The sequence below is a fragment of the Caloenas nicobarica genome, chromosome 25 (assembly GCF_036013445.1).
Source record: "Caloenas nicobarica isolate bCalNic1 chromosome 25, bCalNic1.hap1, whole genome shotgun sequence".
NCBI lineage: Eukaryota > Metazoa > Chordata > Aves > Columbiformes > Columbidae > Caloenas > Caloenas nicobarica.
In genome coordinates, this window is record NC_088269.1 from 6369205 (window position 1) to 6391659 (window position 22455).

Below are 22455 nucleotides of genomic sequence, written 5' to 3' on the forward strand. Positions count from 1 at the left end.
GGCTGCACAACGAAGTGACCCTCAGAGCCCAGCTGCCCAGTGGCGCGATGGCTGGGCCATCCCCACCAGCCAGGGGGCTACTGGGCTCCAGCGTCCGCCCTGGCTGGCAGGTACTGGGAGGTTCTGGGACCCTGTCGGGCTGGCTGGGGGCAGTGCCTGGGCAGGGCCGGGCGGCTCCGGTGACCCCCGCGGCGGCTCCAGCCCCGAACACTGAACTTGGCTTCGGCAGCGCCAACATTTCTCTGATAAAGACGAGGCGCATTAGAATACGAGGCTCCCATTGGCCGGACGGCGGCAGGTGGCGTCTCCCATTGGCCGGATGGCCGCGGCCTCGGCCGCCATTGGCTGCGCCGCGGGGCCAGCCCGGGATTGGCCCGTAACAGACAAATTGCGCTTTGAACGCCGGCGGCGGGGGACGCGGCTGCGCGCGGCGGGGCGGGCGCTGGGCGGAGCCGGGACGGGCGGGGCCCGGGGCGGGGCGGGATAGGGCGGGGCCCGGGGCGGGGCGGGATAGGGCGGGGCCCGGGGCGGGGCCCGGGGCGGGGCGGGATAGGGCGGGGCCCGGGGCGGGGCGGGCGCTGGGCGGAGCCGGGACGGGCGGAGCCCGGGGCGGGGCGGGGCGGGATAGGGCGGGGCTCCCAGCGCGGCCCGCGGGTCCATCGCGGCAGCGCCGCTGCCCCCGGTGCGGCTCGGGCTCTCCTCGCTGACGCCCCCGCAGCGGCGCGGGGCACCGGCTGCTCCCCAGCCGGTCCGGGGAGAAGCTGCTGCAGGATCAGCGCCGAGACCCGCCTGGGGGGTGCACGTTACTGCCCCCCTCGGCCTCCCCAGTGAACGGCAGAGCACGAACTGCTGCCCGCCCCTCCCGACTGCCCCCTGCCCTCCTGGCGACAGGGAACGGGTCGAGGGAACCTCACCCGGCCACACACACCAGAGCCTCGGTCTTCCCCCCCCGCCCTTGGAAAAGCAGAGATGAGACATGGTCTGTGTTGGTTTCTTTATTAATTCATAGTCTGATAGCTGGTGTACAGGGAAATGATCTATACATCAGGGGCTAAGACAGGGAGATCCAAAAGGCTTGTTTCCATAACAATTAAAAAAAGGAAATAAAAGTATTTTTTAAAACTTCTAAAAAGCTTCTAGTGTGCAGACTGCAGCATTCTCTAGGCTCAATGTCGGGTGCAGCTTCCCCCTACCAGCCCTACGAGCAATCTGAGCGCAAAGCAATGTCACTGCAGGTGCCTGGCACGGTTTGCAGCGCAGCACATTCCCTACGGCGTATACAAGGCCAAAGCACAGGACCCACACACAACTCTACGGTGATGCTACGGAGTCAGCTGTCACAGTGGGTCTAGGGAGGTCGTCATACACAGCAGGGGTGACGGATGGAGGGTCTGTGCCTGTATGGCTCAACTTCAGGGTGGGGTGGGAAGGGGCTGCTTGCTCTCCAAGGCTAAGCTGGGTCGTTTTCTTCGCTGCAGCTGGGCTTCTTCCTGACTGCAGAGGAGCCAGGGATGCTCCTGGCAGACATGCACCCACTGTGAGACAGGGCTGCCCTGCCAGGGCCACCAGCCTGAAGCTGGAGGTGGACTTGTTGTGCACGCAGCTACAGAGTGTGAACTCAGGCCCTGCAAAACACACCCAGGATCACCTCCATGGGGAAGTGCAGGGGTCCCCACACCGCCATGCCCCTAGGACCAGGCCCCCATTTTAGGTGAAGTACAGAGCTGGGGACACGGGACCTTCTGCTGCTACCTGCATCTGGCCCTCCTGGAGTCAAGTGTTGTAGCAAATTCAAGCTACAACACAGCTCAGAGTTGCCAGGGCAGCTCTGCCCGTTGCTGCTCTCCTGCTGGAGCAGCTGGCCCAGGGCTGCCCTGGCTGCGGGGTGACCGTGTGGGCCAGGCTGCTGCAGTGGGCGTTTCCCCTGCTCAAGCCACAGCCACAGCGGGAGCAGCCCCCCATGTCTCTGGAGTTGGTCCTGGGAGGGTCAGCATCCACAGGGTCACTGTGCCCTTGCAAAGCCCTTGCATGGGGTGCTGGCTCTTGCCAGCTCCTGGCTCATCTCCTGAGCAGATATTGTGCTGAGTAGAGTTGGGCACAACCCTGTGTGGCACAAGCATCCCCTGCTCTGTCTCACTACCCATCGAGCACATCAGCGCAGGCCTACAGCTTCACCCCAGCCAGAGCCAACCCAAACTGAGGCTTGCACTACGGACAGGCCCATGGGACTGCGCCTTTGGGCCCCTCTCTTCAGGCCAGGAAGGGCCCCAGATCAGCCAGAGGGGCATAGGGCAAGGACAGTCTGCTGCCCTTTTACTCCTACAGCCTCCCAGCTCCAGTCACCAGAGCTGCTCACATACTCCAAAGGTTTTGCCCATCCTGCATCCTGAAGAGGTATTTGGGAGTGGAGCTGTTAGTGCTTGGTACATACTGCTAGAGTGTCCCTAGGGGTTTGCATAGTATTTATTGGTTCATGTACACAAGGCTGATTGCTGTACAGTTTACACTTTCAACACAAGCAACGAGCTCAGTGCTCGGCCCAGAGCCCTGCCCTGGCGGGAGACGTTGCACGTGCTGGGGAGAGGAAGGGCAGCCGTGCTCCCTGCAGCCTCACCTCACACACCCCCACAACTGCTGCCCTCCCCAGAACCCAGCACTCACAGAGGGATGAGAAGTGAGTCCAGCAGAGGCAGCACAGGCGATGGGGGTCGAGCCCCTCTCCTCCCATGGTGAGCAGCACCGTGCTGCCTCAGCTTCCCTCCTGCAGCTGGAGCGCGGGCGGGGGGATGCACTTACACACACACGCAAGGGTGGAGTCTCCTTCCCTCTCATTTTCCGCCCGTCCAGTTCTTGCCTCCCAGAGGGGTCGAGAGAATGCTCCGGTGTGTGCTGCTGTCTCTGGACTCCTGGCAGCAGCGGGTCAGGGATGGAGGCCCCGCCGTCAGTTTAAAGTACTGTAGCTCATGCGTCTTGCAGTCAGTCGGTCATGCGGATAGGACGGTAACTATGTCTCATACAGAAGTCATGCCATTAGCCTATAGAAACATGTACAGCCAGCCCTGCTCCCCTCCACTCTCTGCTTTCCTCTCCTCTCTTCTCAGGTATGTGTCAGAACGTGTGTTGGAGTTCAGTGGTTTGGTGTTGAGGTGAGATCCTGGAGAGACACAGAGACGGGGTTACCAGGCATTCACGGTGGCACAGACAGGAGAAAGGGTGGGGGCAGCCAGGTATGTGGCAGTCCCGGACCCTTCTGCACCCTGTGCTTGTCTCACATGCACCCATCCTGCCCAGCTACCACAAGACAAGTTTTGGGAAGTGTCAAAGAGAGAGCGACAAAGCACCACTAAGTGCCCTGCCTGGAACCAGCAGCAATGGCATAGATGGTATTGGTGGTGCTGTCCCAGCTGCAGAAATCAGCAACAAACAGGAGCTGAGCTGTACCAAAGGTGATATGGCACAGGGAAGGAGCTGGGAGGGATGCTGTAGGGTCTGGGACAGAGGGGCCATCCCTGAGCCCCCAGCCTCAACCAGCTCACTCAGCAGTGGGTAAGACTACATATGTTCCTAATGCACACCCTGGGCCACTTTTCGCACGCTACAGAAAACAGCAGGAGTAAAGCAGCAGGAACACTGCCCCAGCGAGAGGCAGACCCAGGGACTGGCTGGGCAGTGGGGCAGGCAGTTGGTGTTGGGGGACAGTCTGCATGAACATGTGTCCACAAGCACAGACCACTTGACTGTCATGCACCCACAGAGAGCCCACTAACACAGCTGAGAGAGGGTGGAGAGGGAGGACAGACAGACACAGCCATGCAGATACAGCAGAGGCCACAGGACCAACCACCCCCCTGTCAGCTGGAGAGCACACATGCAGCACCTTCCCCAAGTGCTGCACTGCCAGCCCAGCAGCAAGCGTGCAGACAACAATGCAGCTGCATCCATGTGTGCTGTGTGAAGCACCTGCCTTGAGCCTGGTCTAGTCCCACCCAGCAGGGCGAGCAGGGGATGCACAAGACTCAGGGGATGATCCAGCACTCACACTGGGGATCGATGGAAGAAATGTCCTGGGCGGAAGACAGGTCCTCTGCCCTCAAGCCCTACAGGCATCATGTTCCTGCTGCCCTGATGTCCACCCACAGCATCCTGCCACGGCCTGCACCCCCTTTCCTGGCCACAGGAGCTGCAGCAGCCCTCACTGCCACCCTCTCGTGCTGCCATGCGTGGCTGGCGGTGGCAGCTGCTGCATCTTGCAGCAGGAGTGCTGTAGCAGCGAGCCATGGCCCAGCAGAACTGTCACCACCCTCATCTGGCTCACAGCTCTGCTGGCGCCCAACTGCACTCCGCGGGCACCAGGCTCCAAGGGCTGGTCTCGTCTGTCACAAGGCTGCACAGCTAGTGCTCATGGATGAAGAGGACAGCTCTGCGTCAGACCCCACACAAATACTACCCGCTCCCTGGGGCAGTTTTGCACAAAGACCATCCCTGTGTTGTAGCCCAGCACCAGCAGAGCTGGCTGGAGCATTGCTGCAGAGCACGGCACCCTGTGCCCATGGCGCCCAGGAGCAGATTAGCAGCAGGGACATGCCACTGCCCACCCTCAGCATTTTGCTGCAGCACAGCAACCCCTTTCTGCACAGCCCGGTTACACTTTCCCCAGATGTGCACGACCAGCAGCTCAGTGCAGGCAGCAGCATGGGGAGCTGGGACAGAAGGAAGAGCAAAGGTGGGGTTACCTCAAAAGAGGCCATTTGAGGGGTCACTGCTTCCCCCTTTTCAGGCTGGCTCGTTTCACTATCTGAGCCCCCATCCTGCCCCCGGAGACTTCCAGTTTTGGAACACGTGCTCGCACCTCCTCCTGAGGAAGCCGCAGGGGCAGGAAGCAGAACATCACCCAGGTGAACAGACAGACACACAGAAGAGGACAGGAGAGGGAAAGGCAGAGTCAGTTGGCAAGAAGACACTGAGCAAGAAGACTGGTGCAGTGGGCAAGAGCTGCCCCTGGAAGCTTTAGACGGGAAACAGCAGAGGAAAGCAGGGCAGAAGAAAGGATAGAGGGTGGCAGAGCCCCAGAGCCTGCGAGTCCTGCAGAGGCAAAGCTGGCCCCGGGCAAGGGCCAGGGCTATAACCACACTGTACCTTGGCCCCCAGATCATCCCGGTGTAGGATGGAGTATTTAATGAAGTGATCGTCCTCAGCCTCCAAGTCTTGGGGCTCCTGCAGGGAGCCCTCCAGAATCAGCTCCTCCTGCTCCTGCCTGTCACCCGTGTCACCGGGGCCCAGCTGACGCACCACCTTCCGGACGACCTGTGGGGACCCGCACAGCTGGACATCACAGCCGGCCCCAGGCACCAGCCTCCCTCCTTGCCCAGCCCGGCCCTGAACCGCTCGTGGCACGCAGCCTCCATCCCATGCGCAGGGGTTGGCCAGAGAAGCGCCGTGACCGTAACCGAAGACGGAGGGACACCGGTGCCTCGCACGGGCCCCTGGCTGCAGGGAGGAGCAGGGCGGCCGGGCAGAAGGGACAGGAGAAAGACTGCAGCATTGCCCTTGCCCACACCACGCCCTCGATCACTCACCTTCCTGGTGATGATATTGCCGTGATCATCTGTGAACTGCTCCTCAGTCACCTGCTCTCCAGGGAGGTGAAGGACTTCATTCCCCTGCAGCGACAGGAGGGATTTCAGCGGGGGTGAGGGGAGCCCCTTTGCAGCCAGAACAGTACATGTGACATGTACCCCATGGCCTGTCTCCCACTCTGCCCTGTCCCTTTACTGCTCTCCTCTGCATCTGCCCTGGGGCTGCTCTCTCAGCTCCCTGCTCGTTACCTTCACGAGGACACGCCGGCGGATGACCCTGGTGGAGAGAACCTCCTCATCGTCCACCAGCCCCGGGCTCTCCCCAAGCTCCTTGTCCAGCTCGCGGTGGGCGTGTTTGAGCAGGAACCGCACAGAGCCCCTGACGATGTGCATGACGTTCTGGCAGCTGACCAGGAAGAAGGCCAGCAGCACCAGGGCGACCAGCAGCTGGGCCAGGAAACCCCACATCCTGCAGCCGCGCACGTGTGCCGCGGGTCTGCGCCCGCTGCTCAGCGCCCAGTCATGCCGCCCGGCTGGCGCGGGCAGAGCCCCCGGGGCAGGAGCAGCCCTGCGGGTCCGTGCCTGGCTCTGCCGGAGGACGGCTGCAACCCCGCGGCAGGACGGCTGTAACCCTAGCTGACGCCGTGTGGGCGGCGAGAAGGCAGCGGGCAGGTGGGGCGTCCGTTGGGCTCGCAGCGTCTGCCAGTCATGAGGCCAGGGCTGTGACAGCACCACCCATCCCCAGCCGGGCAGTAAACATGACAGCCCTGTCCCCCTTTGTCGTCAGCTTGCCATCAACCTGTCTTCCCAGCTGTGGTGGTGCAGTCCCCTACCACGGGACAAACGAAGCCCCAGGAAGGAGCCAGGGGCTCAGGGCATCACTGGAATCGCACGTGACTCAGGAAACACACAGCAGAGCCGAGTGACCACATCCGAGCGTGGCTGTGGGATGGCTGTGCATGCCTGGCCGAGGACGGCATTTGCCCTCTCCTCGTACCTGCTGGCTCTGCGCGGCCGTGGCAGGATGCCCACCGCCCAGCCTGGCCCCCAGACCAGCTCTATTTCTGGCTCCAGCAGGCTGCTGGGCCAGCGACTAGGGCAGATACTTGATAAGGAAACAGGCAGGGAGGCTGGCTGTGGGCTGGGTTATAAATGGAGAGCAAGAGCTCAGGTATCACGCACAGCAGCTATTCTGGGCTGAGGGGCACCCCTAGGGGCAGGGAGCACCCAGGAGGCTTGTGTCTCTGCCAGCCCCTGCTCTGCCCAGCTGAGGCAGGCTCAGGAAAGGGACGTCCACAGGCTCTGCGTCTCCTGTGGGGCCGGGTCTCCCTGTCTTACCCTCACCTGGCCGAAGAAGCAGCTGTCTGCCTCCTCCTGCCAGCCGCCCACGGGGTGCTGGGGCTGCCAGTCGCTGTCCTCAGTGGAGCTGACCCGCATCAGCCCCACGGCCGGCAGCAGGACCTGCTCTTGCTCCTGGCCCTGTGCGCCGGTGGCCGTGGTGTGCGTCGGGAGCAGCCTTCGGGTGACCCCCTCCTGCCAGGAGCCCGCTGTCAGGTCCTGTAGGCAGGAGATAAAGGAGCCTTCTGCATTCCAGTCCCTCAGCCTGGGCACCGGAGAGGGACAGGGAGAGAGAGACAGAGAGAGAGAGGCAGTCAGCTTGGCCTGCAGTGCTGCCCCCGAGCACCAGCCTTGCTGTGCAGCCACACCGGCACAGCCTGCTCCGCCACGCACGGGGCTCCCGGCTCGCAGCGCTGCCGGGCGCCCGGCACAAGCAGCACAAAATGCAGATGCGCAAAGGGCACAGGCTTCCTCCCTGCCATGCTCCCTGCCCACCCCGCAGACCCAGCGCCTATGGCAGCACAGCTTTAGGGACCTCAGAGGACTGGTGCCACAGGGAAGGAGGGGACAGCCCAAGCTGAAATGGCTCTGGGAAGCACAACCCAGGGCCTGGCTGTCTGCTGGGGTCCCTGCCAGGTGCTCCGCCAGGAGCCCCTGGAGCATCTCCAGAGAGGTGCAAGGCACTCAGCCTGAGCTGCTGCTCTGCCTGCCAGGAACAACCGGGCTCCGGGGCTGGAGACCAGCAGAGAAGCAAGCAAAGCTGGGAGATCATTGCAGCTGGCCCAGCACAGGGCAATAGCTGGCAAAGCAGTTCTGCTCCCCTCCCGCAGCCACCACGGCACCCCAGGTCGCAGTACCTGTCTGCGCTCCTCTCCACAACGTGGCTAACGGTGGGTGATGCTGTGATCCTGGCTTGCACCTTCTGCTGAACTGAAACAAAAGAGACTTCACTCTCTGGGTCCTGCTCCCCGGTCCCTGGGTGGCGATCTCCGGCTGGCATCTTCCCCTCTGGCCTCTGCCCCTCCTCCTGCTCTAGAAGGTCAATCAGGCCATTCATGGCATCTGAGTCCACTGTGTCATCCTCAACCAGGTCCATAGAGCCCATGTGGTCCGGGCCATGCGCGTCTGCTAGAAGTTGCCCCGGAAACCGGCCTTCGCTTGTGGCATCCGAGTCCTCGGCCTTGCTGCACTCCAGAGAGGAGTCCTCAGCTGTCACCAGCGAGGGGGTGAGCCCCGAGGACCACACCTGCATGTCGGACATCTCCATCAGGGCATCCTGCTCAGTGGCAGCCATGGGGATAGCATCCATGATGGCCACCTCATTCCAGTACTGGTCGGCACGCAGAGGGGATGGCAGCGTGTAATGCAGGGAGGCGGGGGACAGCAGCTCGTCCTGCAGCGAAGCGTAACCTATATGGGCAGACAGAGGCGACATCTCCAGCAGCCGTCTCACGCACACAGGCACAGCGGGGCAAGAAGGGAAATGGCCTCCGGGAGGGTGTATGTCCCAAGGACAGCACTGGTGATGCCACAGACCCCGGAGGCTGGGCTGAGCAGAGCTGCGCTCGTGGCAGCTGCTGCCTTTGCAAGGGCCCTGCAAGTGCTGCTGTGCCTCCTTTGGAGTCCTGGGGCTGGTCTGGGCAGACCTGGGGTTTCCTGCTGCCCGTGGAGAGGACTGGCCTGGGCTCCACACAATGCCCCATCTGCACCGCAGGACACAGTGCCCTCTTTGCTACTCTGCTCCATCAGCCCCCAGGCCCTTGTCCACAGCCCCCACTCAGCATTGGTCAGGTGGCCAAGTCTGGCAGGCACTGACTCCCAAAGTCAACCCCTCTCCGTGGCACAGAGGAGCAGGCTGGAAGCGGCACCGTGAGCAGGGAAGGAAGCCCTGGTACATGTCATACAACTCCGAGGTCCTGCGGGATGCATCCAGGGCCCTACAACCCTATTGGTGTCTCTAGGGCTACGAGCAGTTGTCACGTCCCCATCACCCAGGGCCACGCGCACAGCCCAGGCACACCGATATGGACAACAGCCAAGCCAGGCACTCCCACCCGCACCAGTGGCTTTGCTCAGCCTTTCTCAGCAATGAGCCACTAGCCCCTTTTCCACCCAGAGAGATCAGCGGAGAACCTGTCCTGCTCCCCAGGCAGCCAGGGATTGCAAGCCACAGCCAAGGCACGGAGGACAGCTGGGACACGAGCACGAGAAGGGCACCGCACCCCTGAGTAGATGCAGTGCTGGGGACAAGCCGTGCAGGGACAGCAAGGGAAGGAGCACAGGACAGTGCCACAAGAGAGGGCCTGGGGTGGCTGCCCGCAAGCACGACAGCCATGAGGGGGACAGTCCCTGGTGACATGCAGTCATTGGAGCAGGACGCGGCTCCCAGAGGGCTCAGCTGAGGTGGAGACAGTGGAGACAGTGGAGACAGGCAGCGGAGGAAGATGAGAGAAGGAGAGGCCAGGATGAGCCCAGAGAAGAGAGGTGACAAGAAGTGACCCGCAGGAGTGCCTGCACCTGATGGCGCTAGGTGGCATGTTTGAGAGAGCAGAACAAGGGGAGAGACAAAGAGGAGGAGAGCGATGAGCCAGAGCTGCACGGGCAGCAGCTCAGCGCTGCAGCAGCGCACAGCCCTGTCCCTGCCCGCTGCGCTGGCTCCCCGAGGGCACACGCTGCAGCTGACCCCACGTCCCTGCACCCTCACACAGCTGGCACAGCTGGACAGCCAGGGCCGTGTGAGCTCCCTGGCCACCGCTCAGCTCGCACAGCCACAGGCACCTCTTGCTGGTATGTCGGGATAAGGACCATGTGCCCACCCCCACGGGACAGCTTCTGAGCAGGTGGTGTGGCAGCACCAAGCTTCCTGCAGCACAAGCCCCGGTGAAGAGTCCATGACTGTTGGCAATGCCTTGTGCCCACTGAGCTCCCAGCTGGCACCAGCACACCCTGGTCAGGCAAGATGCCAGACCCAACCTGTCGGCACAGACTCTGCCCCAGGGCCCTCCTGCAGTCCCTGCGAGCAGCCAGGACTCACCATTCATCTGGGATGGTGACAGGGAATAGTCTCTGTCCGTGTAGCGCCAGCTGCCCTTCAGGCTGCGGCTCTGCCGGCCAGAGCCCTCCAGGGTGTTCACAATCTCACTGCGGTCAATGTTCCTCAGCGCTGTGTACAGGCTCTCGACTGCAGGAGGAAGCCAGTGTCAGCAAATGGTGGCTCTGGGAACACAGGCATGCCCCACACACTCCGGGTGTGCATGAACCAGTGGTGTGAAGCTAGGCAGGGACCTGGAGCCTGCACATGCTGCTCTGCCACCTCCATGCCTGTAACAGGGCACCACAGATACTCACTCTTGATAGTCTTGCCCTCGCGGCTGACCCAGAGGTTGAGCAAAGCCATGCTCTGCTCCAGCAGGGAGTTGGGGTTCTCCACACGTATCCTGTTGATGTCATCTACCCCAAACTGCAGCTCACGTGCCAGCTCTGAGGGAGACACCACATTTCAGCATTGCACCAGGACCCAGCTCGCTGCGCAGGGTAAAGCACATTCACTGCACTCTGCAGCACGTTTCAGCTTTCCAAGGAGGGTTGTGCATCCTCAGAGCCATCAGGTGTGGACTTACCAGCCCAACTGAGGCCCAGCTGTTCTGCTATGTCAACCATCTTCTGGTCTGCCTTGTCTGTGCTGCTCAGAGAGCCTGGAGGAGAAGAGGGAGTCACAGCTTTGGCTGTGCAGGGCCCCGCGCCAGGAGGGGGAGGGGGATGGGGTGCTGGCTCAGGGGTCTTGCAGCCTGAAAACCCTCAAGGAAAGGAAAGCTGCCACGAGCGTGAGTGGGACAGGGTTAGTCCAGCATTTCCACTGGGCTTGGGCACTCTAAGTGCAGGTGGTGAGAGGGCTTGAACGGTCCCAGCAGGCTGCATACCGAAACTGGTCTCGCTTAGGATGCTGTATCGCTCCCGCAGAGACAATGGCGTCAGCGTCCTCCTCCGCTCCTCACTGCCGCTGCCCTGCGAGAGTGGGGACAAACCAAGGGGTCACCAGCTTGAAAAGGGGGCAGCAGCTCCACTCTGGCAATACTGCTGCTCCCACAGCCCCAGAGCTGCATGGCGTGGGCACGGGGAGCAGCTGAGGAAGAAACACAGAGCCAGAGCTGCCTCCTGTGCCTGGGGGGGAGACGGGCCCCCCACCCCCTCCCAGAGCCCCGGCGCTGACCTTGGTGCACGGCGGTATGCTGATGTTCAGGTGGCACAGCACGTGCTGGAGGTCCTCGTACTTCATGGCCTTGCGCAAGAAAGACAGGGAGCCGCTGGCTTCCCGGCTGCTGTCCCGAACCTGAGCACGGAGAGCCCGGATAGGTGGACGGGCAAAGCGGGGGGCACAGGGACCCCAGGCACAGCCCAGCCCGCACCCTGCCGTTACCTTGATGGGGATGGCGAGACGATTCTCCCGGAAGGACTGGAAAAGGAAGGTACGGGGCTGAGTGGCCTTCTTGACAGGCACCAGGTTCCCTGAGAGCTCAACGTGCAAAGGCATCCCCTCCACCACCTGGCAAGGGACAGAAAACAGGCTCAGACGCTGTGCAGAGCTGCTTCCCCGAAAACACCGACTCTCCTCCCCGGGTCAGAGAGCCAGGCCCCCCCCACAACATCAGCCTCCCCTTCCTTGGGCAGCCCTCTCCCTGCTGCCCCCACATGCTGCTGGGGACAAACCTCAATGTCCCTGCTGCGGGCCACCTCTGTGAAGTTTTCATGCTGCTCTAAAGTCTTGTCAACTTTGTCATCGGTCATGCAGTAGCAGCGCAGCCGGCCTTCCCGTGCATCGTTCATCTTGGCAAACACCACAAATTTCGCCATGTAGGGCACGGCTGTCAGCTCCTTGTACAGCGTCGTGGCAAAGTGCACGGCCTCGGCGGTGCGTGGGCAGTCGGCCAGCCAGAACCTGCAGGAGGGTGGCTCAGCGTGCGGGCGGCCACCGGCAGAGCTGCCCCCACCCCGACAGCAAACTGCACCGCAGAGGATGCCCCAAGAGCTCTGGGTATGGGAGCAGCAGGTGTCCCCAGATGAGCACACGCTCGCCGAGGACTCACCTGGCAGACACATTGGTGGTGAAGTTAGCACACTCATTTTCATAGACCAGCTTTGTGGTGCCTGTTATGTCTTCCCACTGGGCTTGGGCTGTCCCTCCTGCGGCGGAAAGCAAGGGTGAACATGCTGCCTTTCCATAAGCTTGGGCTCTGCTCTGTCTCCACCACCACGACCTTTTCCTTAGCTCCAAGGAGCTGCATCCCACTGAGGTGACCCAACCCCACCAGAGAGCACACACGCCTGCATGGCAGGGGTTGGCAGCCTCACCGATCACACTGCACAGCAGGCGCAGGCTGGTGGTGTCACCCTCGCCACTGTCCCGGGGATTGTCCTTCCAGGATGGTGGCAGTGGGATGCGGAGGCCAATGGGGCGATGGAACTTCCTCCGGCGCGGCTCCACCGTGACGATGGGGCTGAAGGTCGCCTGGTTCCCCAGCAGCTTGGTCACCAGCTCATCGGGCACGGGCTGCGCCTGCGGGCAGCACAAGGATGGGCATCAGGGCTGGTTTCCCCTGCCTTGCAGGAGCCCAGCTGGGCCCCAGGCCAGGCTCGCCAGGGCTCACCTGCAGGGCCAGCCTCACTCTCTTGGTAACAGCGGTGCCTGGGAAGGTGGCCTGCACCATGGGGACCAGTGTGCTTTTCAAACACCCTCCCTCGGGGCCGATCATGTCACAGTCCTGGCAGATCCGGGACATGACCACAAAGTAGAGAGGGAAGTCGGTGGTGATGATGCGGCAGACCCTCTTCTTCTCCAGATCCTCCAGGCTCTCCAGCTCTGCAAGGGCAGCACAGCCATCAGTGCTTGCACACCGAGTCTACGGCTGTCACCCACCACGCCACGCTCAGCCCTGTCCCACCAGCCAGGATGGCTGCAGCCCTGCCTGTGGGGAGCCGCAGGGTGCCGAGCCTCTGCCTGCCTGGCACGCTTACCCTCGTCCATGCCGTTGAGCAGCTGGTCCATGTAGCTCTCCTCATAGCGGTTGCGGTGCTCCTTCCAGACAGAGCCATTCTCGCTGCGCAACACCACCAGCTCACGGTCCCCTCGCCCGTATGAGGCAAAGTGTGGGATCTCCACAATGACAGGACTGCAAGCGGGAGAGAAAGGGGGCTGGCAACCACGCACAGCTGCCGGAGGAAGGCAGGACTGCTTGCACCCCTCTCTCAGGGAAATGGGGCTCTAGGCCTGGCAGGAGTGCGCTGGCCAGGGCTTTTCCTGCCCCAGCACAGCCAAATGCTCCATTATGCTGGAATGATCCACCCCAGAAATGTGTCGTGCCTGGCTGGAGGAGGGATCTCTCCTCTACCAGACACCCAGAAGCAGAGATGGGCAGCAGCGTTGCCCCAGCTGGCAGGGACTCCAGAGGAACCCAGATCCAACCCCAGTCCTGAGGGATGGTCCTGGTCGGGCAGCCCTACCTGCTTAATTCCCAGCAGTGCTCACCTGAGGAACTGGGCTCCGGCAGGACCCAGGGCGATGATCCGGCTGGCCAGACCCTCCTCCTCAGCCAGCGGTGGGGGTGCAGGCAGCTTCTGGGGCTTCACCAGGCGGCAGGTGATGCGGGTCGGTGCTGCGCAGGCACGGGGCGGGATGACCACGCGCAGCCCGTGGTGCCGGCTGCCCCGCATGGAGCCGCCACGGGCGTCCACCATGAAGCTCACCAGGAACCTGGAGCAGACAGAGGCATGGGCAGGTGGGCACCTTGCAGCTGATCCCTCACAGAACACGCGTGTGCCGCACGGGCTGAGCACTCACCCTGTGTGCACGGGGCTGGCCACTGGGCTGATGTTATCTGAGGTCTCGGTGGCAGGGCTGCTGGGGATCAGGGAGTCCTCATCGAACTCCTTGGAGGGCTGTGCAAGGCAGGGAAGAGCCCCCATGGGCATGGGGTCCTATTTGGGTTGCTGAGCCTGCCCGCTCCTCCATAGTCTTGCCCCTGGGCAGTCCCATACCACCAGGTCCATCCCCACCACCCACCCCACATGTTGGCTTTGTGGTGATGGGGGCCTCCCATGGACAGGGAATGCCAGGGGGGCCATGGCAGTCTGTGTCCCATGCTCACCTCCTGTGGGGACACCGAGGGTGCATGCAGCAGGCTGACTTGCTCAGCTTCTGTCTCCACAGGTCCTACCTGCTCAGTCTCCTCTGCTCTGGTCACCACAGTCTCAGGTGGGATGTAGGGGACCTGTAGGACAGCTGGAGACTCCACCCTGGTAGGAGAGGGCAGTGACAGCCACTGAAGCGGCAGACCTGGGCCCCTCAGCCCCCCGCTGTCCCAAGGTTATCCCAGGGCCGCTGGACAAAGTCAAACTCAGCAGCAGACCCACGTCCTCGTGCAGGAATGACACTGACCAGCTTGGCTTGCTATGCTGGCTGGTGGGGCTCATTGATCCATTCCTTGCCCAGAGCTGTCTCTGTCCTACTGGCATCCCAGCCCAACACGAGGCTGGCCCTGCGCCCCATACCCGCTCTCTTCCCACCACCCAGTGCCTCTTACGTTTGCTCCAGTGTCGTCGTGGTCACAAACTCCAGCATCTCCCTCTTGCCCTCCTGGTCCCTGGGCTCGGGTGTCCTCGGCTTTGGTGCGATCAACTCCTCCTCTGAAACAGAGAGCTGGCTCAGCATGCAGAGAGGCAGGAGGACAAGGGACCACAGACACCCAGCCCTTGCCCTCATCCCTCCTCCGGGCTAGAGCCAAAGCCCATCTCTTCTCTCACTGTTGGCTGCACACGCTTGTCCCCTGGGTCTCAGCCTGCCACAGGGTGGCATTGCCCTCTGCCAGGTGTGGTCCGTGGCTGGGGCAGGGCCCATGCTGTGGGTCAGCGGGACAGGAACTGCGGTGGCTGTCAGGAGCCTCAGCTCCTGGCCAAGCCATTTCCCAGAGCACTGAGCACAGAGCAGAGCCTGCTGGGGACACCCTGATGCTGGGGACAGAAGTGTAGGCAGGGCTGGGGACGGATGCCTTAACACTGCAAGTGTATCTGCACACCCCTGTGGAGGCAAAGCCCAGCCAGTGCTGTCTGCCGGCCCAGCTAACACCTGCTAAGGAGCTCACCGGGGTTCGGCACTCGCCATTGCCCCATGGGAGTGGGCCCAGCACCTCCCAAAGCAGAGAGAGCCCCAGTGATGGGGAGGGGACCATACAGCATGGGGACCCTCGAGCACTCAGGTTCATCCCTGCCTGGCCAGGACGGCACCGGAGTTTGTCACGGAACCAGGCCCCTCCGCCGGCAGGGGACACGGCCTGGGGCTGACGGGGAGCCAGGGCTCCCCCCATTCATGCAGTCACACCACAGCAAGCAGCACGGACATGGATGGGCAGGGTGGGATGGCAGCGCCTGCGCTGGGCAGCACCAGCCCCGCAGCAAGGCTCAGCAGATGGACGTGGCGTGCGGATGGTTAGTGGCCATGGGGTGGAATGGGCCATTGAGCTGGGGCAGGGGGACACATTTCATACCCATTACTGTGACATGAGCAGTGCCTGCAAAGTAAGAAGAGGCAAATGTGAGGTCTTGGTGGGAGGGAGCAGGAGCAGACCAGCTGCAGCTGGCTGGGAGCTGATACCACCAGCAGGAGTAGGACACAGTGGGGGCTTCTGCATGCCCAAGGGCTCGCTGCACACTGTCCCTTAGGCATGGGACCATGGAGAGGTCCAGACATACCCCTCCTGCATGGCACAGGGAAGCACCCGAGCCAGGAGGTGCCACCCCGGGAGTCTGGTGTGCTCCTCCCGTCCTCTCTGCCAGACCACGGTGAGGCCGTGCAGCTCTCCACCCCACCTGGCAGGAACGCCAGTGCCCGTCCCCACATCTCCAGGATGGCGCGGCCCAGCTCTGGCCCCTCACCTTCATCCTCCGACACGTCCAGAATCTCGTCTACAGTCTCCGGGAAGCTCATGCGGTGCTTGTCACCGACTGACTGTGGGAGCAGAGCGGAGTCAGGGGAGGCCAGCCCTTCGCCGTGCAGCCACCCGCAAGCCCCCTCCTCACGCCGGGGTGGGCAGCCATCAGTGCCGGCCCTACCGCACCATCAGCAGTGTCCAGCTGTACCGGCACAGCCTCTGCCCCAGGCAGGGCCACAGCTGCTGCCTTCGCCCACCTGCTCCCAGTCCCAGCCCTCCTCCCGAGTCCTGGTCCCAATCCCCAGGGGCTCACCGGGATGTCGGTTTCCTCTGTGACGATCTTGAGCACATCTGTGACGGAAATGTAGCCAAGCCGCCTTGCAATGGCCAGGGGAGTGGTGCCATTCTGTGCAAGGAGGAAGGACTGGGTCAGCAGCAGCCACGGGGAAGCCCGCTCGGGCACCTGAGCTTGCTGTGGGGCAAGGAGGTGCGGGCGAGTGCCGTACTCACTGTGCTGATCTCGTTGGGAGAGGCACCGTGCTTCAGCAGCAGTGTCACCACATCCGTGTGGCCCTGCTGTGCCGCCTGGTGCAGAGGCGTGTAGCCCAGCTGCAGGGGAGGACAGAGGGTGCTGCCATCAGTTCTGGGAGTCTGCTGCCCCAGAAAAGCCCACGGCCTTCACGCTGTGCTTCATGCCTGGAGCACGAAGGCGGCTGCCTCCTTCCCGGGGTTAGCAAAGGGCTCTGTAGAACCCAGCGCTTGCCTGGGGCTGTAACTGGACTACAGCAGCTTCCGGCCGTGGAGACAGGAGGGCTTGGGGAAATACAGGAGGGAGAAGTGCAAGCAGGGAGGGAGGCTAAGCCATCCACATCCACCTGCATGCTGTTGACCAGTCCTTGGAGCACAGGGCATGGCTGTACCTTAGTCTTGGCGTTGACATCAGCCTGGTGCTGCAGCAAAAACTTCACCAGCTTGATGTTCCCATAGTGGCTGGCCACATGCAGCGGGGTGTAGCCCATCTGAAAGACAAAACCAGGTCTCAGCCTGCCCTCAGAGGTGCCTCGTGCCCTTCTGGCGTGGGTATGCTCATCCCACGGGCAAACCCCCCTGGGTGAAGGAAGGGGCACGCGTGCAGGTGCTGCCTGAGAGCCCAGGACCAGGGCAGAGGGATGTGCAGACCACACCACATTGTGCCAGGGGCACAGGGGTGAGCTGTGGGACTAGGCAGGGATCATCCCTACAGGGAGGTGTGGGAAGAAAAGGAAGAGTCGCCAAGACACAGACAAGATGGTAAGGAGAGACTCTTGCACAAAGAAAAGCAATAAGCCTCCTGCAGCAGGCCCAGAGGTAATTCCCTCACGTATTTCACCACAGCCATGGTGAATGCATTACTTTACCCTGGTCGTTGCATCCACTGTGACTCCATGTTTCACCAGAACATCAGCTACCGGCACATGCCCCTCTTGGGCCACGAGATGGAGAGGGGTCAGGCCGCTCTGCAAACAGAGGAGGTCTCAGCACAGTGGCAATGCCATCGCTGCAGCTCTGCCAGCAGAGACTCCACGTCAGGTCTCCAACACGGCAAATTGACCGACACTGTGTGCTGGTCATCAAATGCAGGGAGGCACTGGGGCCCGGACTGCTACCCTGTTCAGCCTGCCAGGACATGCAGGGACAACTTACCTTGTTGCCAAGGTTGCCGTTGGCTTGTTTGGAGAAAAGCAGTGCCACCATGTCTGCATGGCCCTCCTGGGAAGCCAGGTGTAGGGGGGTGACCCCCTGCACAGACTCCGCGTTTGCAGAAGCCCCATACTGCAGCAAGCTGCTGGCCACCTCCATCTGGTTCTGCTTGGCAGCGATGTGCAGGGGGGTGTACCCGTTCTGCAGGGAAAGAGAGGCTCATGGCAGCGCCCAGACCCTGGCGAAGAGACCAGCAGGGACAGAAGGTGCCACCTTGCCTCTCCAGGCCAGGTCTGCCCTTCCCGGTTGCCTCCAGAGCTCAAGGACACAGGCTCCCACCCCAACCATCTGCCTGACAGCAACGAGTCCTGACACTGAGGCCCAGTCCCACTATTCCAGCCAAGTCAACACAGGGGTTTCAAAGACCACCTGCTTCAGGTCTGACTGGTACTGGCTGTCCTGGGGTTTTCCTGACATTAATTTCAACACCAGCATTCAGCCACCTGGAGCTGTGAGAGGTCAGGGCAGACAGTGTCTGTCTGAGGCGTGGAGCAAAACTTGCAATATGCAGGATTAGCATTCAGGCAGAGACTGCAGAGCCTTGAGCGCTGCCTTTGCTGCCACACTGCAGGAGCAAAGCAGCTGGCAGACACCCTCTGCCTGCGGTGACGTGCAGGCTGTCAGTGACGCAGAACAACAGGGGACTGGCGCTGGCACCGGCTGCTCCCGACACCAGCCCGGCAAGTCTGCCGGCAGCGGGCGCAAGGGGAGCAGAGAGGGCCAGAACCAGCAGCCACTTGGCTGTTCTGAGGATGCACCTCCTACAAACAACGTGGAAATGGAGGCTGCTGTTCTGCTCTTTAAGGAGATGCTCCCCATGCTCAGGCAGAGTAGGGCGACTCCCACGAACTCGTGGGTTTTCTGACTCACTGCTTCCCGGCTGCATGCAAACATTCGTGTGTGGTTTCCCAAACTGCCAGACTGCAGCTCTGCTCGGCTGGGCTTGCCATGGAAACGCACCCCCAAGCAACAGCCACAACTTGCTGCTGTCAGGGACTGTTCCTGACACAGCCTGTCTGCTGGAGCAGAACGACCACCCGGCACCCTGCATGTCCCCCGTGCTGGTGCAAGGGACAGGCAGGTGTGAGCAGTGGGCACGGGGAGTCCCAGGTACACTCCCTGAGTGTCAGGTTGAGGGGCAATGCCAGCTCCAGGCTGACACACATGGGACACAGGACACATCCCCACGGACACCCAGTCCAGCCTTACCCAGGCCGAGCTGTGTGGGGAGCTCCCTTTGGGCAGCAGCAGCTTGACGATCTCCAGGTTGTTGTGGTGCACAGCCACGTGCAGCGGGGTTAGGCCGTTCTGGGGAGGGGGAGAAGGCACAGACAGGTGAGGCAGAGCCTCCCCCCGTACCACACCACTCCTCCCACTGCCACAGGAGCAACACTCACCTTCCCTGCTGCATTGGGGTGAGCATCATGTGCCAGCAGCAGCTCTGCCACATCCACCTTCCCATACTTGGCTGCAACGTGGAGAGGGGTAAATCCTTTCTGAGGAGAAAGGCAGCTCATCACAGGGTGCACCGGGATGAGCAGAGCACTGGCGCAGGCAGAGATCCTGCGGCGCAGGAGGAGGCTGTCCCTCCTGTGACAGGGACACTAAGCTGCCAGCCTGCCCAGCCAGCTCGCCCCTTCAGTGGCAGTGGCTGCAGCAGCCTACCTTGGTCATGCAGGTCTGTGAGGCCCCCTTCTCCAGCAGGGCCAGCGCCGCGTCCACGTGCCCCTCTCTGGCAGTGATGTGCAGGGGCGTGTGCCCCGCCGTTGTGGCCAGGTTGGGGTTGGCGCTGTTCTCCAGCAGGAGTTTGACCATGCCGGTGTGGCCGATGCGTGCAGCACAGTGCAGAGGAGTCTGGTCATCCTGCAAGGGAGGCAGAGAAGCTGTTTTAGTAGACGTGGACCAGTCCCTTGTTTACCACGCCAAAGAGGCCCTGGCCCTGCTCCTGCTGTTGCACAGCCCGGGGCAGGCTGGGGTCTGGGCAGGCGAGAATGAAGAAACCAGCGCCAGCTGTTCATGGAGCTTCACTATCGCACAGGTTCTCCGTACCTACCTTGGCCTTGGCGTTGGCTTTGGCTTTGTTCTGCAGCAGGTACTTCGCCACATCCGTGTGCCCGGCTCTGGCTGCCATGTGTAGGGGTGTCTCCACTTTCTGCACCAAGGACAAGATAAAATGGTGAGGCTGTATGAGGGGATATGCCTTCTCTGAGCACAGGAGAACAGTGCACACAACCTTCTCTGGCCCCTACAGCTTCCTCCTGCCAGCACAAAGCAGAGGGCACCAGGGTTTGCTCAGGAGAGCAGAGCGAGCAGGACGCGGGCAGTCCCCACCTCCTGCTGGACCCCACCGTGCTGAGCTCCCATGGGCCCAGCCAAGGTGGGACTCACCACATTGGACACGTTAGGAGAGGCTCCACGCTGCAGCAAGGTCTTGACGATGGGCAGGTGCCCCATGAAGGCGGCCACGTGCAGGGGGGTCAGGCCAGACTGTGGAAAGAAAAGGGCCAGGAGCCAAGATGGGGCTGATGGCCTTGCAAACTTCTCTTCCTGCCCCCTCTTCCCCTTCCCTGGGGCCATGTGCCAGCACAGAGGCAAACTCTGTGTCCCTAGCCTGTCCCCAGCACCCTGGCAGATAAGCTGAGGGGAACGCAGAGAGCAGCAGGCTGTGGGGAGATGCTGCCAGGCTCAACAGGTCCTGAGCTGCAAAGGATCTCAGCCATAATGAAGAAGGTGCCTGGGGACCAGCAAAGCCAATGGGGCCACCATCCCCTGCAGCGCTGCCCACCCACCTACCTCTGTGACGGCATCGATGGAGGCCCCCGTCTTCAGCAGCAGCTCCATCACCCGGATGTGGTTCTTCTTGCAGGCGATGTGGAGGGGTGTGAAGCCATTCTGCAGATGGACAGGTGGACAGTCGTCCGCGAGGACGCCCTCCCTGTCCCGTGTCCCAGCCCTGCTGCCCCTCCTCACTCACCAGGGCTCGGGCGTTGGGCTTGGCCCCCTTCTCCACCAGCAGCTTGGCCACGCGGTGGTGGCCGCAGTGCGCGGCCACGTGCAGCGGCGTCAGGTGGTCCAGGGTGATGTCGTCGATCTCAGCGCTGTACTGCAGGAGCAGACGCACGCAGTCCAGGTGGTCACCCTGCGCTGCCATGTGGATCGGTGACAAGCCGTTCTGCAACCATGGAGCAGGGACTCAGGGCAGGGCTGGGAGGGGACCTGGCATCCCATTCAGCCCCAGCCCCGGCCACAGCTCTGGGGCAGAAAGGATGGCACATTCCTCACGGTGCTACCAGGGAGAAGCCCCAAAATCCCTGACCAAGACTTACAGGCGAGCAACACTGAGCAGAGGGCAGGGCCTGAAGGGCTGCTGCCATGGACAGGCTGTTCCCAGGCCACCCCCTCCTCAGGGCTGGTCCTTTTGAAACAAGTGGCACCCAGGTAAAGGGCTCCAGCTAGGGCTAAAGAGGAGGTCAGGAAGCTCCTTGTCCCTTGGCGGGCCAAAAACCCAGCCCCAGAACCGGGTGGCATCCAGCAACTGTGCAGAGCTTGTGACACCTCTGTGCTGCCCTGAGACCTGGCACCAAGCACAACCCCACAGAGTTCCATGGGTACCTTGGTTTTGGCTTGAATGGCAGCCCCGTGGTCCAGCAGGATCTCAGCAATTCGCACATGTCCATTGCGAGCTGCACAGTGCAGAGGGGTCAGCTCGTCCTGGGGAGAGAGAAGGGTCCAAGGGCTCAGCATGGGAAAGGAAGGGCAGGGACTTTGGTTTTGTCTGCAAAATAAGGCAAAACTGAGCCTGCCCTCAGCCCCGAGAACATGTCAACTGTAGCCATGCAGCCTCCTCTCACCTCCACGTGCACCAGCAAAAAACCTGGTCCATTCCCTCAGTGCACGAGGGACCTTCCCTCACACACCCAGCAAGATGTTCACAGAGTATGCACTCGGCAGCGCTCCCAGGACGCAAGATGGTCAGGGAGGGAGATGGCCTGTGTACTTGCTGGTGATGCAGAATTCTCACCTTGGTCCTTGTCTCTATATGGGCGCCGCGGTCCAGCAGCAGCCGTACCATGATGATGTTGCCCCGGCGGGATGCTATGTGCAGGGGAGTGATCCCATTCTGACAGAAGGAACAATTGTCTGTTAGAGGGAGCAACCCCTTCTCTTTCCCCCACGAGGCTGCAAGGAGGCAGAGGGCGAACAAAAGAGAGAGGGCAGGGGAGAGCTAAATCCCAGGGACGGCGTCAGGGAGCAGCTTATTTCACAGTGCTGGGAGCGAGGCACCCGCTCCTCTGGTGCTGGGCAGTGCCAGTCCCAGAGCCTTCCCACTCCCAGAGCCTTCCCACTCCGTGCTCACCTGGGGTGTGAAGTTGACGCTGGCTCCACGGTTCAGCAGTAATTGGGCCACACTGAGATTCTCGTAGTGGGCTGCAATGTGCAAGGGGGTAAATCCAGTCTAGGGGAAAGAAGGAGGGATCAGCCCAGCCAGACACATGCTCCCTGCTGAAAGGATGGATAAATACAGCATACCGAGCTGCTGTTCTCCCTGGGGATGTGGGAAAGCTCCCAGAGACAGGACAGGAAAGCCACACACCTTGGAGAGGACGTCGGCATTCGGGTCGTTCTGCAGCAGCACAGCAGCTGTGCGAGTGTCATCGTTGCGGGCTGCGATGTGCAGGGCAGGCAGGCGGACCTTACCCTTTGTCCCGTAGTTGATAAGATGAGCAACCACGTTCTCATGCCCTTGCTGCAGAGCCACAGCCAGCGGCGTGAAGCCGTCCTGCCAAGGAGAGGCAGGTGAGAGGGGGAGAGCGGAGGAGCCCTGGCAGCACCCAGCACAGCAGCCCCAACAAGCCAGGCCCTGGAGTCCTCCCCAAGGA

General features: G+C 62.1%; 1 protein-coding gene across 8 annotated transcripts in view; it reads right to left on the reverse strand.

Annotated features, from left to right (window-relative positions):
* Window positions 1-977: 977 nt before the first annotated feature.
* The window catches only part of ANK1 (ankyrin 1), a 33740-nt gene continuing 12262 nt past the window's right edge, over window positions 978-22455 (reverse strand). For 2 of the 8 annotated variants that reach the window (XM_065651511.1, XM_065651510.1), the window contains exons 6-44: window positions 22170-22355; window positions 21933-22031; window positions 21597-21695; window positions 21188-21286; window positions 20550-20747; window positions 20369-20467; window positions 19964-20062; window positions 19629-19727; window positions 19241-19438; window positions 18973-19071; window positions 18785-18883; window positions 17519-17716; window positions 17233-17331; window positions 16756-16854; window positions 16346-16444; window positions 16149-16241; window positions 15840-15912; window positions 15452-15475; window positions 14492-14594; window positions 14057-14204; window positions 13750-13847; window positions 13438-13662; window positions 12927-13081; window positions 12560-12771; window positions 12264-12468; window positions 11999-12095; window positions 11622-11850; window positions 11332-11457; window positions 11125-11244; window positions 10835-10919; window positions 10535-10609; window positions 10263-10394; window positions 9949-10095; window positions 7772-8324; window positions 6921-7179; window positions 5577-5660; window positions 5137-5304; window positions 4734-4855; window positions 978-3154 (exon numbers count right to left, since the gene is read on the reverse strand). In XM_065651511.1, coding sequence (XP_065507583.1) covers window positions 4757-4855; window positions 5137-5304; window positions 5577-5660; window positions 6921-7179; window positions 7772-8324; window positions 9949-10095; window positions 10263-10394; window positions 10535-10609; window positions 10835-10919; window positions 11125-11244; window positions 11332-11457; window positions 11622-11850; window positions 11999-12095; window positions 12264-12468; window positions 12560-12771; window positions 12927-13081; window positions 13438-13662; window positions 13750-13847; window positions 14057-14204; window positions 14492-14594; window positions 15452-15475; window positions 15840-15912; window positions 16149-16241; window positions 16346-16444; window positions 16756-16854; window positions 17233-17331; window positions 17519-17716; window positions 18785-18883; window positions 18973-19071; window positions 19241-19438; window positions 19629-19727; window positions 19964-20062; window positions 20369-20467; window positions 20550-20747; window positions 21188-21286; window positions 21597-21695; window positions 21933-22031; window positions 22170-22355 — 5379 coding nt within the window. In that variant the 3' untranslated portion in view covers window positions 978-3154; window positions 4734-4756. Of the gene's footprint in view, window positions 3155-4733; window positions 4856-5136; window positions 5305-5576; window positions 5661-5825; window positions 6419-6920; window positions 7180-7771; window positions 8325-9948; window positions 10096-10262; window positions 10395-10534; window positions 10610-10834; window positions 10920-11124; window positions 11245-11331; window positions 11458-11621; window positions 11851-11998; window positions 12096-12263; window positions 12469-12559; window positions 12772-12926; window positions 13082-13437; window positions 13663-13749; window positions 13848-14056; window positions 14205-14491; window positions 14595-15451; window positions 15476-15839; window positions 15913-16148; window positions 16242-16345; window positions 16445-16755; window positions 16855-17232; window positions 17332-17518; window positions 17717-18784; window positions 18884-18972; window positions 19072-19240; window positions 19439-19628; window positions 19728-19963; window positions 20063-20368; window positions 20468-20549; window positions 20748-21187; window positions 21287-21596; window positions 21696-21932; window positions 22032-22169; window positions 22356-22455 lie in introns of those variants that run through there. The other 6 variants (XM_065651513.1, XM_065651515.1, XM_065651512.1 and 3 more) reach the window with 6 other exon arrangements.